Source organism: Dendropsophus ebraccatus, chromosome 8 (genome assembly GCF_027789765.1).
Source record: "Dendropsophus ebraccatus isolate aDenEbr1 chromosome 8, aDenEbr1.pat, whole genome shotgun sequence".
Classification (NCBI taxonomy): Eukaryota; Metazoa; Chordata; class Amphibia; order Anura; family Hylidae; genus Dendropsophus; species Dendropsophus ebraccatus.
In genome coordinates, this window is record NC_091461.1 from 73123749 (window position 1) to 73140183 (window position 16435).

General features: G+C 40.1%; 1 protein-coding gene across 11 annotated transcripts in view; it reads left to right on the forward strand.

Moving 5' to 3' along the window:
- Positions 1 to 16435, forward strand: part of LDB3 (LIM domain binding 3) — a 136494-nt gene that overhangs the window by 56101 nt on the left and 63958 nt on the right. For 9 of the 11 annotated variants that reach the window (XM_069980645.1, XM_069980648.1, XM_069980650.1 and 6 more), the window contains exons 5-7: positions 7736 to 7758; positions 10756 to 10959; positions 15718 to 15738. In XM_069980645.1, the coding sequence (XP_069836746.1) occupies positions 7736 to 7758; positions 10756 to 10959; positions 15718 to 15738 (248 nt within the window). The remainder of the gene's footprint in view (positions 1 to 7735; positions 7759 to 10755; positions 10960 to 15717; positions 15739 to 16435) is intronic. The other 2 variants (XM_069980647.1, XM_069980655.1) reach the window with 1 other exon arrangement.

Here is a 16435-nt window from a genome sequence, read left to right on the forward strand (position 1 = left end):
GCATTTCTGTATAACTGACATTATTGTACCAGGTCTATTACAACATTTACTATATTCCTAGTAATAGATTCCTACGCTAGCTAACTTGGCTATTTCCTGCAAATGGGCATTACTGCTGCCAAGCCATTATAATAAAACATGTCTGGACTATGTGCACTTGTATACAGTCACTTATGAATGAATGCACTTCCACTTTATAAATAGATTACTTTTTCCACCGGATCACAAATTGGATTTTTCCCTAGACGTTTATCTCCTGTTCTACCTTAAAAATGTCAGATGACAAGCATGGATGAGGTTCAGGGGATTAAAACAGACACAGGGTCCTTTTTTACCAAATGATACTGTTACACTGTGTTTGACTGTAAGGAGATGCTCAGCTGTTGAACACATACCAAAAATGGCTATATGACTATCTGCTTACAGGCTCCAGCGTGTTCCTAATATATCCCAGTAGATAATATAGCCAGCTGATATTTTACAGCCCAGGAGAAATGGCAGAATAGTTCTCTGTGTAAGAGACACTAGGTAAAGTGAAAAGCAGTGGAGCATGGCATTATTATTTAAGATAAGAAGAAGAAAATAAAGACCCCAGCATAGATAAAGAAAGCAATGAGACAAGACTAGAAAGGGTTACATGTGTGCTGAGTGCTAGGCTAAATAGGTATATTGGTGCAATAGGAGTGGTCATCCTACCCCCAGTGCACCAAAACACCTAATTAGCATAAATACTAAACTCCTAATAGCACTGCGACAGTCCAAGGATGAGGGCAGGAAACGTACCTTCATCCTCAGCGCCCTGTGCACAGTAGACACATAACAGCAGGTTAGATACGTCTATCCTGCTGGTAGTTTCCCTTTAATCCTCCACCGGTTCTTCTATACTGATTCAATACTGACTTGTATACTGTGCACAAAGTAGGACTCACATCAGTCAATGGATGCACTATGTATAATGCAACATCTGCAACATTGTGCAGCCATTGGCCACTACATTCTGATATGGTTTTATCAGCTTTTTTCTCAGATGGTAGACCTCTAAAATGAGACAATGCTGGAAGTTGAACGTTAGGCAACACGAAAAGGTAATGCTTTTTCCCAGACGACACATACTGTATTGCAGCAGATTTCACAATGTGAGTTTCGCAGTGAAATCTGCTGAGATACTGACTACTATTAAAGTCTATGGCACTCTATTCTAACCGTGGACTTTTTTATTACACTGAGAGAATATTTTGCCATAGCGGAGCATAAGTTTAGATGTCTTGCTGCTGTCAGAGTAAAAACAATAAAAAAAAACATTCCTACTTGTCCGCGTTCCTCTGGTGCCCTCCAGCTTCATCTCCAGGTCCTCCACTCAGTGGTGGCCTACTTCGCCAATCATTGGCTGCGGAGGGACAGCGCAGTGATTGGCTGAGTGGAGGAGCTGGAGACAGCAGATCCCCCACTCAGCGCTATGGCTTTCCATTCTCACAGTGGAGTGCCATAATCTTTAATGGTAATCAGTATGAGAATCTCGAAGTGTGAAAACTGAAAAATGTCATTGTACCCTAAAGTTTTTCTTTAAACTGTCCACCACTTTAAAAAGAAACTTTTGAATGTAAAGGTGAAGAAGCCCATCAGCATTCAATAGTAAATGTAGTCGTCAAGCTTTTATGGCTATAAAAGTATTAAAAGCTTGACGACTACATTTACTATTGGAAACTGTTGGGTTCCTTCATCTTTATGTACCACAAGATGGCATTAGGGATTGCCAATATTCCAGCATGCATCCACTCCTCTACTGGCCCACCCGGACCTGACTACAAGGTGCTGTTGATCTTTTTGGTATAGCACACAAACAAGTCAAAGGGTTTGAATGGTTGGTGTGTTCAGGCCCCTACTGTAGGTCAGGGAGAAGCGTGCAGCTGAGCACTTCATTCATCGGCTCTGTGGTTTTTCCATCTCACTACAAGAGGGTGAGGTAATTGTATGTCTAAGGAATCTCCTGCATTCAGACAGAGATCATAGTGAGCTGGAAGACATCAGTGTGGGTCTGTACACAATCATCCCAAATAATCAAAACTTTTGACATGTCTGTGAAACATATCAAAAGTTTCTTTTTAAAGTGTCAGTAAAGATAGTGTTGTCAAGTTTTTCTTTAAGAAAACTCATCATGTTTCACATAAATGTACATCTTGAACACAGTCAAGCACATTCACCAGTATTGTAATCTTAGAAATAAAAGAATAAGTCACATCCTTTTTCTCTCCTTTTTAGCAGACCAAATAACTGGTGGAAAGGAACTTATCACTATGGCTCAGTGTCTTTCCTCACACACTGCATTCCTTTCCTTATTCACTCTTTCTACAGCTTAGCATAGTTTCCTATAGGAATGCTATAACCAAACATTCAACTAGATGGCTAAATGACAAACATAGCATGATATAGTATTACTATGAAAAATATTGGCTGCCCAGTGATGTCTACCTATAGAATGCTAGCACAGTAATCCTGCAGAAAAGCCAACCCTACATTATGTCCTGTACCCTCTGTACATACAATATCTGGTGCAGTTACATGCTGTGCACATAGGTCAGGACTATATTTTACAGATGTGCACATACATTGTGCCCCTTTTTCGAAAGTCAAATGTGACTTACCAAGTGCACAGTAAATTGTACGCCCATTTTTTGCTGCAGAATCGTCATTGAACACTCCTAGATTCCAATGTAACCTCTATAACAGGGACCTCACCCCTCATCTGCACTTATATTTATATTTTATATAGATTTATTTTATTATTATATATTATATTTATATATTTATATCTGTCTATGTGTGTGTGTGTGTGTGTGTGTGGCTGCCTGTCTGTGTGTGTGCGTGTGTGTGCAGTGTCAGACTGTGGTACCTTGGGCCCACCAAGGAATATTTTATTCAAGGGGCCCACCCTACATACATCAGATATACCCATCGCCAAACCTTCCACATTACTATAGCGACTTTGCACAGTTCTGTGTATGTGACTGGCAATGCTCGCTCACTCGCTCACTGTTAGTAAGGCTGGGTTCACACTGCGTTTTTGCAATCCGTTTTTTTCATCCGAGTTTAGCTTTGCAACAGCTCGAAGGCCGAAGGTTCCCCATCCCTGTTTTAGTGTATAAAAGCTGTACAGGCATGATGGGAGTTGTAGTTTTGAAACTGCTGGAGGGTTGAAGGTTTCACACCCCTGCTCTAAGCAAACAGCACAGCCGTCCACTTAAGTTTCTTAAAAGGTGAAGTCCCATAAAACTAACTGGGGGATTATATGTCATCCTGAAGCTGCTAAACAGGGATGCAGACCTCCTGCTCAGGGGCCCACCAATGGGTAGGGCCCACCGGGGGATTCCCCTGCTCCCCTGAGAGCCAGTCCGAGCCTGTGTGTGTGTGTGTGTGTGTGCCTGTGTGTGGCTGCCTGTCTGGGTGTGTGTGTGTCTGTCTGTCTGCCTGTCTGTGTGTGTCTGTCTGCTTGTTGGTTTCTGCTTGTGTGTGTAAAAAACTGGCAGGTGAGCAGAGGGATGGGTTATATAGACAGGAGTGCTACAGTGTGGTACTGGTTTACCGGTAGAGCAGTATATATTAGTGCTTTGTGATTTTCAGCTATACAGGTGGACCAGTATTTAATGGAGCAGCATGGTGTTGTGTTATACTGGTGGAGCAATATTTATTTGTGCAGTATGGTGTTGGGTTATACAGGTGGAGCAGTATTGGTACAGCATGAACTAGTGTTTTACAGGTGGATCATTATTTATTGGTGCAATGTGTTGGCTTATACAGGTAGAGAAGTGTGCTTGGTGCAGTGTGGTGTTGGGTTATGCAGGTTGAGCAGTGTGTAGTTGTGCAGTGTGGTGTAGCGTTATACAGATGGAGCACTATGTATGTATGCGTGCAGTGTGGTGATGCGTTATACAGATGGAGCACTATGTATGTATGCAGTGTGGTGTTGGGTTATACAGGTGAAACAGTATTTATTTCCGCACTATGGTGCTGATTTGGCACGGCTCTTGGATATTATGTGTACTACATGGTGGTATCTGATGATGCTTAGTAGTGTGTGTTTGTTGGTGAAGCCCCAGCATCAACAAAGGTCGCTTGGTGAGGACCGAGAACAAAAAGTTTGAGAAGCCCTGATCTAGAAACATGGTTGAGGCGATTTAGCAAATCTGGTGTAAGGGAATATAAGATTGTAGTCATTTGCTGCATTTAGTGGCTACTATATTTTCGAAGCATTAATTCAACTCAATGCAGGCCTATGGAATGCAGCTATTACATTTTCTTTCTATTTGGAAGATCAAAGTGCTTTAGTGCGTCTCTGAATGTACATGCACAACATGAATGCCCCTCTATAGCATGGACTGGGGTCTTGCATTAAAGTGATCACTCTGTATGGTAGCATTTGACAGAAAGACCCTTGACCTTAACCACAGCTTACATGCTGTTCATAACTATCCACAAATAGAATTGTAAAACAACTGTATTACTATAATGCTGCTATGAGTAACAGACAGAAAATGTGAGGATTACTCTTTTATCCTGTAAGACTTACAGAGGTTCCATGGCTGCTGGCTGAGAGTGAGAAGTATTTTTGAGAGCCATATCCTCGAACCACGTTGTAGGTTATGATAAACCCTGTGTCCCATGACAGGAATTCCATCACCTGGTATTACTATATTTTATCCCTGTATAGTATATAGAAGAAGAAACCCGAAATGGAAGGAAAACTGATAACTGCATTGACCATTGACTTATCCGACATTTCATGGAAAAAGGAGTAGTAGGAATTTCTGATGTTTACAGTAAAAACTGTTGCCCATAGAAGCCAATCAGATTGGGTATTTTATTTGTGAAAGGCATGTTTAAAAATAAAATCTAAAATCTTATTGGTTGCAAGTGTTCCACTGTTATATCCTGATATTGGCCAATGCCAGAAACATTGGCCCAGATTTATCAAGCTGCCTGAAACCCACATTTTCAGTTTTTTCCCATAGGGACCAATCACAGCTTAGGTTTCATGGCTTAATGAGCTCTGGTAAAATGAAACCTCAGCTGAGATTGGTGGCTGCAGGAAAAGAGCAGATAGTGGTCCTAAAGGAACTTTTAACATAGATATGCAGCACAATATAAAAACGCCATTAAGGAGGTAGCGTTTTTAGGATAGTTGCATTATTAAAGAGGTTATTTGGGAATACACTTTTTAAATATATTTTGCTGGGACCACTACAAAGAAATTTTCAAAAAAGCATACCCACCTGCCTGAGTCCCATGCAGACCCCTGTGTGATGCCTACTGGTCCATGCCTGTCACACTGCATTTTCTGATTGGCTGAGCAGGCTGCCACTGCTGAGACGGGTCGGTCTCAGAAGTAGAAACAGAATGGAAACAGATGATGTCAAACCAGGAGACCTGCTCCCCAGTGCACCAAAATGCCTTATTAGCATAGGCAATTAAACAGCTGATATCATAAAAACAGCACAGAGAATTAAAACTTAAGCGTCCCATGAGCTATAGGGACATGTCAGCAGGTTAGATACTTCTAACCTGCTGATACTTTTCCTTTGAAAGTTTTGATCATGTCACCCTTTCCCTTCTTTCCTGCAGACTATAAAGATTTAGATCCTTAAAGAGGTTGTCCAGGCAAAATTAACTTTTCCCCTATCCTCATGCCTAAAGGCCCTATTCCACCAACAGATCTGACGACAGATTATCTGCCAAAGATTTGAAGCCAAACCCAGGAACAGACTATAAACAGAGATCAGGTCATAAAGGAAAGACTGAGATTTCTTCTCTTTTCAAATCCACTCCTGGGTTTGGCTTCAAATCTTTGACAGATAATCTGTCGTCAGATCTGTTGGTGGAATAGGGCCCTTACCCATGGCTGTATTCTTATCAAAGCAGTCATGGGCCTGATAGGGAGACTGGCGGAGGGTTCGGACCCCCCGCAATCTCTCACTTTTCCCCTATCCTGTGGATAGAGGACAAGTTAATTTTGCCAGGACAACCTCTTTTAAGGGGTTATCCAGTGCTACAAAAACATGGCCACTTTTGCACCACTCTTGTTTCCAGATTGGGTGGGGTTTGAAACTCAGTTCCATTGAGTGGTGGAAAAGTGGCTATGTTTTTGTAGAGCTGGATAACCTTTCCTGATAGGTTTTATGCTTCAGACTATATACCATTTTGTAGCCATCTTTGGACCTGTTTTATCTTATCAATATATTATTGTAGGTGAGGTCTCCATAACTGGACACGGTATTCCAAAGGTGATCTCACTAGAGCTCTACAGTTTGGGTGACAAACTCGCTCTCCCTACTGGTTATACCTCTAGCTATACAGCCCAGTTAGTGAGGAAATAATCGCTGATCTAAATGAAGCGATACGCTTCTTTTTATCTGGGCCTCGCTCATCAAGCTGCCGACCTTTTAGCACTGCTCCAATCCCTGCTGGGGAAAGCTGGATCCAATCCTGAGCAACTTCTCCCAGTTTTCCAGGATTGAATACAGCTTTTTTCCCACCATCCTGGTGGCACGTCAGGGAGCGGAGCAGCGCTTAAAGGCCAGTGGCTTGATGAGCGGAGCACCTGGCTGCACTGGTGACTGGTAATTGTGAGGTGTCAGAAACCACTACCCCTAAGTCCTTTTCTTCTAAAGTCTTTGCTAACACAGACCTGTCAATATACCACCTAGACAGATGATTGCTTTTACCTAAGTTCACTATTTTATAATTGGAACATTGAATGTCTACAGTTCTTTGCATGTCGGCATGCTCTTCGAGGGTGATCGACAGGCAAGGAGGCTTCTAACAGTCCTCTTTCTTGTCAATCGCCCCTGCAGGCCACATTGAAAGCAGTTTTTCCAGGATATACGGTTACCAATTAAGACACAGCACATATGGCAGGGATACTGTGTAGGAGATGTGATTGGTGCAGATGGAGCTTTATCAGCATGATCGTGCTGATTGGCTACCTTTAAGGCAACTCCATGAAATACATGGATGGGCCAGGCCCATCAGAGTGAGAGCCACTACTTCTCGTCATGCTGGTTCATAAAGAAGGATACTTATAGCAAGTCATGAGTATTGTAATATGGACCCAACAACGTAATCCATAATGCATTTATGAGCAAGAGGTCTAAAGACAAGTAACTCTCTTCTTTTTTTTATTTCTTTTGTGTCTACAATTCTCAGTTTAAATTTTTTGTAAACCATGGCTAAATTTATCAATGATAGATGCATGTGTCGAACTTGGACTGGCCATATACAGTATATATAGTGGTCCAAAAGTAGGTGGACCGTATGTGTCATACGGTTATGAAGGGGGAGATTTATCATACATGGTGTAAAGTGAAACTGGCTCAGTTGCCCCTAGCAACCAATCAGATTCCACCTTTCATTTTCCATAGAGTTTGTGAGGAATGAAAAGTGGAATCTGATTGGTTGCTAGATGCAACTGAGCCAGTTTCACTTTACACCATGTTTAATAAATCTCTCGATTTATAAACCTATTACACATACTGTCCACCTACTTTTGGACCATCCTGTGTGTGTATGTGTGTATATATATTTATTTATTTTTGGAGCGATGTAAAACTAGACAACTCTTTCTTCACTGGGAACCATCCTAAGCTCATCCAGGAGACAGCAAAGAATAGGGTGTAGTGAAATTTATATAGTTATTTTTCATGTTTATTTTTATTTAATTTATATTTCTTCTTTGTTTCTACAGGTCATAGCCAACAGTGTTTCCAAGTTAGTATAAGAGTGTTGCTTTGTTTCATTTGGTTTTGTGTGCTTTGTTCTTTTGGTGGGCATGTATATGTGGTGTTCAGAACCCAGGAGGTCTTGCTTCTGTATCTGTCCGTATTGGGGGTTACAGATCATGCTTCCAGCATATGGTATGATTCCATAAATAACTTCCTAGCTGTTTGGTGTGTTTCTACAATGTTAAAACCTCTTTAAGAAGAGCACCCAGAACTGCATTAAAATTGTTTTCCAGGGGAGTGGTTCTGAATATGATGGCTAGCGGACATGGTATATGATGTCACAGAGAGCTGTCATTGAAAATCTAGACAAATGGGTGGCCTTCTTGAAAGGTGGTTTTTCTGAGGTTTTACTCAAAATATTTTATGTGAATTTAAAGGGGTACTCCAGAACAGTGACAGTTGTCCTAATCTGATCCCCTCTGTAAGGGCTGTGTCTGTACATCAATAATGATCAATCAATCAACAATCAATGATAATATAGACACCATTGTAAGAGACTGTTTAAAAAAATCCTCTCTCTTTAATAGTTTTTTTTTCTTCAGAGGAGGCCCCTTTTAATCTAATGTTCTTGACACTTGAAACATATATTGTGCTTTTGAACCTCAGTTTATGCCTGCATCTAACCTAACAAACTGCAAACAGACATATTCTGGTATATAAAGAATGACAACTTCTGTAAATTAATGTGGCACTATGCCAAACTTGTAAAATTCACATAGACCAAACCAAACTGGACATAAATAATTAGCTAAATCCCAGAATAGTTAAAGTGTTCGGCAGTCTAATGCCTGTGGGAAGGAAAGGGAGGTGTAGCGTAGATCTCTTTACATATGTACTAATGGTGTTAATAGAAGTTTCCTTCGCAAGGATAAATATTTATCCTTTGTATAATCAGTTGGTTAAAGGGCATGAAGTATCATGTTCCACTGAGTAGAAACTGCATTGTATTCAGTGGAAAAATAGTATGGGGATACTTTCTACACAAAATGACAATTTAGGGCACTACTAATAGTGTTCTAGCATTTGTGAACACAATTTGCAGTTGCTGAACATTGGTTTTCAAAAGGCAACAATGATTCCCAAGCAAGAAACTAAAAATAACAACTGTGGAATAAACTTTTCAGCGAACAGTTGGATTTGCATCTTGAAGGGGTTGTCTGAGGAGCAGAAGATGGCTGAAGTTTTCTGCTCCATAGAACTCACTTTCTGCGATTCCACATGTCGGAAGTAAGCCTTCTGAGACATGGAGGGACAGGTCTATATCCTGATCATGTCCAATAGCTGCACAATGTGGTAGACGGTGCCCATATGCTATAAACAGGATATATAACTGCCCCACCACATCTTACATATAATTGCAGGTAGTTAGCACTGAGTAGCAGAAGACTTCAGCCGTAAAACCCCTTTAGGTTAGACTTAATGGGTTGTCATAGAGCCCCCCAGACTGCAGCCTTAGCATTTCATAAATAACCTTATATAGTCTTTCAAGTATCAGATTTTCTCTTTAAACATGTTTAACCTATATATCTAAATATGTTCAGGACTGCTAGACTGTATGTTGCGTGATCCTGGGCTTTAAACTTACGTTCCAGCAAATGATTGGAGCAGGTTTAAGACCCAGTAAGTGATCATCCAGTCAAAAGTCTATCATAGATTGTTTGGCCTCCAAAGAAAAGAGAACAGTAAATTGCATTTCGGTGTGCAGCAAATGCAACCTTATGGATCTCTTTAAAGGGGTTTTCCCACCTGCAAAATAGAATAGAAATGAATGGTGCATTTGTTTTCTTCCATTCTTGGGATCGATGGAGGTCCCAGTTATTGGACCCCCACTGATCAGCTTGGTACACCTTTCCTGTAGATAGGGAATTATCTTTATAGATGCAGATACCCATTTAACTATTCTATGATTGTTTTATTGAACTGGGATCAAGCTGTTATCTCATAGAAACCATTGTGGGAAATATCTCACAGGTTTGGGAAAGAGAAATTCCAGCTATAAATTGTTGTGGCATGTCAATCCAATGCTCTTTTCTGCATGATTATGAAAATGGAGACTTCAACAGGAACACAGAATGAGGTCTCCTTTATAACCTGTAATCTCAGAAGATAGGAAAAAGCATTTCAGCGACACTCACCATAAAAAATATTTTTCTTTATTCAAATTCCAACAGACATCACACCCTCCTGGTTACCTATGAGGAGGGTGTGAATGATTGTATGTACATTGGAGGTGGCCTGCCTCCATTTTCCTGTCTGTGTGATGTCTGTTCGAATTTAATCAAAGAAAAATATTTTTTATGGTGAATGCCACTGGAATGCTTTTTTTCTATCTTCTATTAAATTATTGTATGGACTATTATATTGGGTGGCTGAGCACCATCACAGCATAAGTCAATTGAGTCTGACTACTCTAAGATTCTGTTGGGAGGTGTAGTGCTGGTGTTAGACTTCTATCTCCTTTATAACATGTAACTGAGATGTCTATGAAATGCTTGAAGACTGTAAGCCTTAAAGTGTACCTGTCGTTACAACTTTTAAAGTTTAAATCACAAGTATATGTGATATAAAGCAATTTTGAAATATATATTCCTTTTTTTTTATTATCATGCTGTAAAACAAAGCTATACTTACCAGAAATCCACATTCAGTCTCTTGAAGGCAGCTTTTTAGTCTTGTACTGGTTTAAAAAAATAGACTAAACACATGAAGTCTGATCAGTACAGAGAGTCACGTTATAACGACAGGTACACTTTAAGTGTATGTCTTTCGATAATCTACCCTAAAAAGTACCACCTATAATACAATTCTAAACTTACTTGGTGTGGTTTAAGTACCATTATTGCATGTATTAACCCTGATGACCTCTGGCCTAACCTTTTAAAATCCAAGATGGATGGTTCATCAATAGCTTATCTTGATCACAATCACCTTTTTATTCTCCTTCTCTTCTGCACCATTCACAACTCCCTTCACCTTCTCTCAGCCCTGAGTATGTGGAAAGATTCAACCCCAATGTCCTGAAGGACTCAGCCCTCTCCACCCACAAGCCTATTGAGGTGAAGGGTCCTGGAGGCAAAGCCACTATCATTCACGCCCAGTATAATACCCCAATCAGCATGTATTCTCAGGATGCCATTATGGATGCTATTGCAGGTCAAGCACAGGCCAGAGGCAGTGATCTCTCAGGGTAAGCAAACTATGGCACTCTATTGCATGGATAATAACGTACGCACCTGTCACCAGCACACTTTTTCCTTCCTATAATTCATGTATCTGTGTTGTTTTAAGAGGCTATTCAGATTATGCTATATGTGGAATGCTAATGGTAACATACAGACTTCTCCTATTGGTACTGCAGAGCAGAAGTTTGTTAATGCAGCTGAGCTCAGTTTGTGAGACACAGCTCCTTGTAATGTGGGATGTTTCCCATTGGATTTTATGTAAACCTGCTATACATTATTTTCCAAGCTCTGCAACACCAGTACAGGAGACTCTAAAACATAGTCAATTGTAACATCATGTCAATGAATATATTTACTACAATGTAATTTGTAATCTTGGCAAAATCACTCAGACCCAGGTTGCCAATGACACAAACCATGAGCTGTCCAAATTCATTCAGCGCATAGGCTCGCTTTGTGTTGCCAAAGTGAGCAGTTAAATTCAGTCATGATGACAGTGACTCGCCTTAGCAATGATACCACTGCAATGCGTCTCACGTCGCCCTGTGTAACCCAAATTCCACGACCCTCCTGCAAAGAGGAGAAACGTCTATCCTGGGCTATGATAGTTTTGTCAAAGATACCCCATGCATCTAAAGAGTACCTGTCAGCTCTACTGGCATGTATAGTGTAGCAGATACCTGTATTCTGCAGAAAATAATAAATCTGATCCATCCTTTCTTCCATTGTGCCACTTCTCTAGCATTCCTCCTGGTGGTGTATGCTTACATTGACAAGTGGGTGGTACTATTCCCCTTATCAATACACATGACAACACTGTCAGCACTGGCTGGACAATGTCAGATCATGTAGGGATACGTTCATTAATGAGAGTAATGGTAACACCTAGTTGCCATGTTATTTTATTATTTCAATGAGGAATAACAGAGGAACAGCACAATACATGCTCCAGAACAGGTACATTTGAAATCTAAATACAAGTATTTGCTACAAAAGACATGTGGGGATTGATAACAGGTCCTCTTCAAGACTTTTTACCCACCATGGCATTAACTATGTAGGCATATAAGCACTTAGTATTGCACTTAATATGCTGCATAAATATAAAATATATTCCTCAGAAATGCAAGTTTGCTTAATGTCTGCCAATTGCAGATTTTACCTTCTGTTCTGCTTCTAGGAAAGCTGCAGGCAGTCATCATAAATCAGACTATAAGTCCTTGTTTTATACCAGTTAACAACTTTTTTTCCCCCATGGTTCCTGACAGATATAATTCCAGCTGTAACAACTGATGCTGTGTAAGATAAATGATAAAACACTGAATCTAGAGTAAGTGGCTGAATATATTCATATACTTAGATTATACCATAGTGTTTAAGAAATAGTTAACTTTCTTTAGCATACTGCAGTTGTAGAAGGAAACCAGAGAACAGTGATGCAGCAAGGATTTCCACACAATAGGTTCCACAAAGATAGCTAACCGCTGCCCCCATGTGGCCACCAAGGTTTCAAATTCCTAAGAAACACCAGAGAAGCTTTTTGAATTACAAAAGGTGCAACATATCTTTATCAGATGGGTACAGTCACTTCCTTTGTAGCTTAAAAAAATACTAAATGAAGATTTTCTATTAGATGAAATCCATAGCCATATAAAAAAGATTACTGCAGTGCCCTATGCCAAGTGCAGCAGCAGAAATAATCCTTGCACAGCCTTAGCAGTGGTATCATACAGGCCGCTTACCCATAAAATATCCCCTTTAGAACTGCTTCAGACTAGCTGAATATGCAAAAAGACAAGAAACTTGATACCGTAAACAAATGCCATAGCTATAGTAAAGTGGCTGCAGATGCAGAAATAGGTACAGATCCAGTGTCAGAGAAATACTGTCTAGAAGACATATTCACAGTCTGGAATCAGTGCAGCAGACAAGAGCTGACAAGGACAGTTTCAAAGTGTTGCTGAGGCCTCCTTAGAAATTTCTACAAAAAAATAAAAATAAACGGAGCATATTGTGCACATATGACATCCCTCTAGAAGTCATGGCAGTCTGTAGCATTATGTGTGCAGTGATTTTATATGAGCTGTCTTACTAGCGCGTACAGTCTATGGATGTTATACAGTTTACAGAAAGGGGTATCACAAAGATATAGTCTTGTGTTACCACATATTATTGACTTAACTTCCATCCTGCTAGACTAAACAGTGTAGGTTACAAGGGAGATCTCATGAAACATTTGGCCTTACTTGGATAAACATGCTGCATGTATATGCTGAGCTGTAATGCTTTATCCTCTCAGTTTACTTGAGTAAGAATGACATCAGGTCACTATTAGCGAATAACAGACGAGATTCTGTGCCAGGTCTAGAAAAATCACATGACTGTCTTCCTAAAGTCCAGACACCGCTCTTTTAAGCTATATGCCCAGCAGTCCTGCCAGCACAACTCCTTTAATGTAGGCTCTTAGGATTGTGCATTAGGGACAATGTCTGAAATGTTTGATGCATCATATACAACCGGACACAACACACTTAAGATCCAGGTGTCATACACACAGTTTGCCCATGTATTACAATGACAACCATATATGTAAGTGGTCACATGCAATATTATATTTCCTTTATATGTTTAAATTGTCAAAAGTTTCCATTAATTTGATAGCCAATGTGATTTCTAGCATATTTGAAAATCACTTAATGAACCAAAAAATGACTCCTTATCGCAGAAAAACAGCTGTAAAATCTAAGCCTCTAGATGTCTCACTTCTCAGCAATCTGCTGTCCTGTGTCCGTTGTCAGGGGAAATTTGTCTTTAGTAACAGCCAGAACAGGACCTAGTATATTTCAACAGTCCTGCAGTGTAATCTTCCCCTTTTCCCTTCTTTTTTGCTTCTCAGCAGCAACAGTAGCAGCTCCGTTCTTTTATCTCTGCCTACAAAGCACTTTGCAAACCCAGTGCATCTGTAACTTCCCCACATGTCATCTAGTGCTGTACTGTGTAAACCATCAGCCCAGTGTTCAGTCTAATGAACCTTCTCTAACACTTTGCAATGAATGTGCTGTGCTATGATTGGCTAGATAAGTAAGCATCATTGTGTTTTACAATCAAACAGCCAAGTCATGGTCTCGCCTACTTAAACAAGAAACAGCTGTGCGCCATGGATAGGGCTTCCAGGAGCTAGGCAACAGCAGTGAGAGCGCTAAAATCACCTTGTCATCATTCTGAAGGGTTAATCCAACAAAACAATTCGGATTTATAAAAAATATAACCGACAGGTACACTTTGGTATTATAGCCAATTCAGACAGCTAAGACCATGGCGTCTTTTAAAAAAAAGTTTCAAATTATAGCACATATATGGTGTGCACCATTATTTGCAACTTTTCTACACCAAAAATGCATGAATTAGTTCTCCCATATATGTTAGTAAGTCACAGTTATCTCCCCTGCTAATTCATATACATCATATCCAGACCGGACAATCTGAACATGAAATACAATCCTGTGGGTATATATAATCCTGTGGGGCATATATACAGTAATCCTTTGGGGCATATAGCTACACACATGAGGGCCTTGTTACCCAGAGCAATTATCGGCCAGGGAGGTTGACATCACCCCAACGATCAGCCGACAAATGTGCACTAATTTATCGGCTGATCCAATTCCTTTGACCTGTCAAAAATCATGTCTTGTCTGCTATATGTCTATGTAATAGGGGATGTGCAGCCGACAAGTGATGGCAGCAAAGAGCAGCAAAAGCGATGCATGATATTGGACTAAAATAATAAATGTGCTGCATGTTCACCACTTTTTGGTGGTGGTCATTCATTTATTAGAATTTATTTCCTTGTGACACTCTATATGGGACAACAGCATCTATTGTTTTTGAGCTACAATAGGTTGGGGACCTGTGCCCTAGGTGATAAACTGAGGTAGGGAATCAGCTTCAATGTAGGTGGAAGTTAAGTCAATAATACATAAATACAGCAAGCAAGAAATAGTTTCAGCACCATGTACATAATGCTTTACGAAGCAGCTAGACCACAGTGTAGCCACCAATACAAAGTATGAAGCTAGAATACAATACTGTACAATTGGCCGTTTCCCACAATGCTTGTGCCTGTCACAGTCATCTGTTCTACTGATCTGTAAATTGTCAACCTGCAGTGTTGTTCCATTTGCAGTAACTTTTCATACCTCTGTGTCTGTTGTATTATTGTAAATTCATTTTACATAGTCACTTCTTTAACCTCTATAGAAGAATGGTAAGCGTCAGAGACTGTTGAAGTCTCTTCAGTGGAGGTCAGATACAAGTACGATCATATACAAGTATAAAAGAAACTACTGTATAACTAAATATTAATCTTTAACGCTTCTAAGAAAACAATTGCTTCATGTGGATTGCACTAGTTTGTGATGCATATTGACCTTTAAAACATGCAGTCAAGTCAGTGACTTGATGAACTTACACTATGTGCTCTAGGTTTACTATCACTACATCATAGCCATTCCAGCTTGTTGGACCCTTTTCATTGTAATCTTAAGACCATGTTTTCTTCTCTGAGGCAAATTTGACATGTTAATGATGCTTATGTTTTCCTTTACTGACTATATTCTTCTTTTTTTTCCTTTTTACCCATTCTTTCCTTTTTAACTTACTTCTCATACTAACTTCACTCTGTTGTGCCCATCACATCAACATAATGATGGCTACCAAACCTCAATGCACTGGTCTGTTGGGTTTGGTCGTATCACTCACAGTGCTCCTGAAAAGCCCGAGCTGTAAGTAGACATTTTTTCACTTAATCCTTCAAAGGCTAGGTTTCTTCCTCTTAGGTGGATATTCCACAGGGATGTTTTTATATTAAAAAGTCATTCTAAGTATTCCTGCTAAATTAACCTTTTTACAGCTCGTTTGCAAGTCATTATTCTTTTACATTTTCTGTTACAATGAAGAAAGTAGACTGCCCCTTTAAATGTAACTACTATTGACTTTAGGTCTGACGTGAAAAGTGGCAAATACTCCAATACAGTAAACCATCGTCACACAATGTACTTTTGCCACTAAAAGGGGTGAGATGCTCTTATGCCAATGTTGGACTCAACAGAACCAGAGGGAAAGAAGACCATGTGATGGCATACTCTCTAGGATATGGCATCACTTTATGATTGGCTAATCTAGCTCTGTACCCTCCCCTTTTTTACTTTGTACAGTTGCATCCTGTCCTTGTAGCTCTGCAGTAAAGTGCAGAACAACTCTATTCAAGTGAATGTGGCCAGATGGTCCCTTTACAGCCAAGTGGCAAGGAGCACCACATTGCAAAGAGCAGTTGGAAATGTACTCATCACAAAATCTGCACCCTTCAGTCTTAGGATCTGTGGGGGTCCCTGATATCAAAAATTCCACCACCCAAAATGTAATGGCATATCCTAGAGAGTAACCTACTTCATAAAATTGGGAAATCCATTAAGAAACATT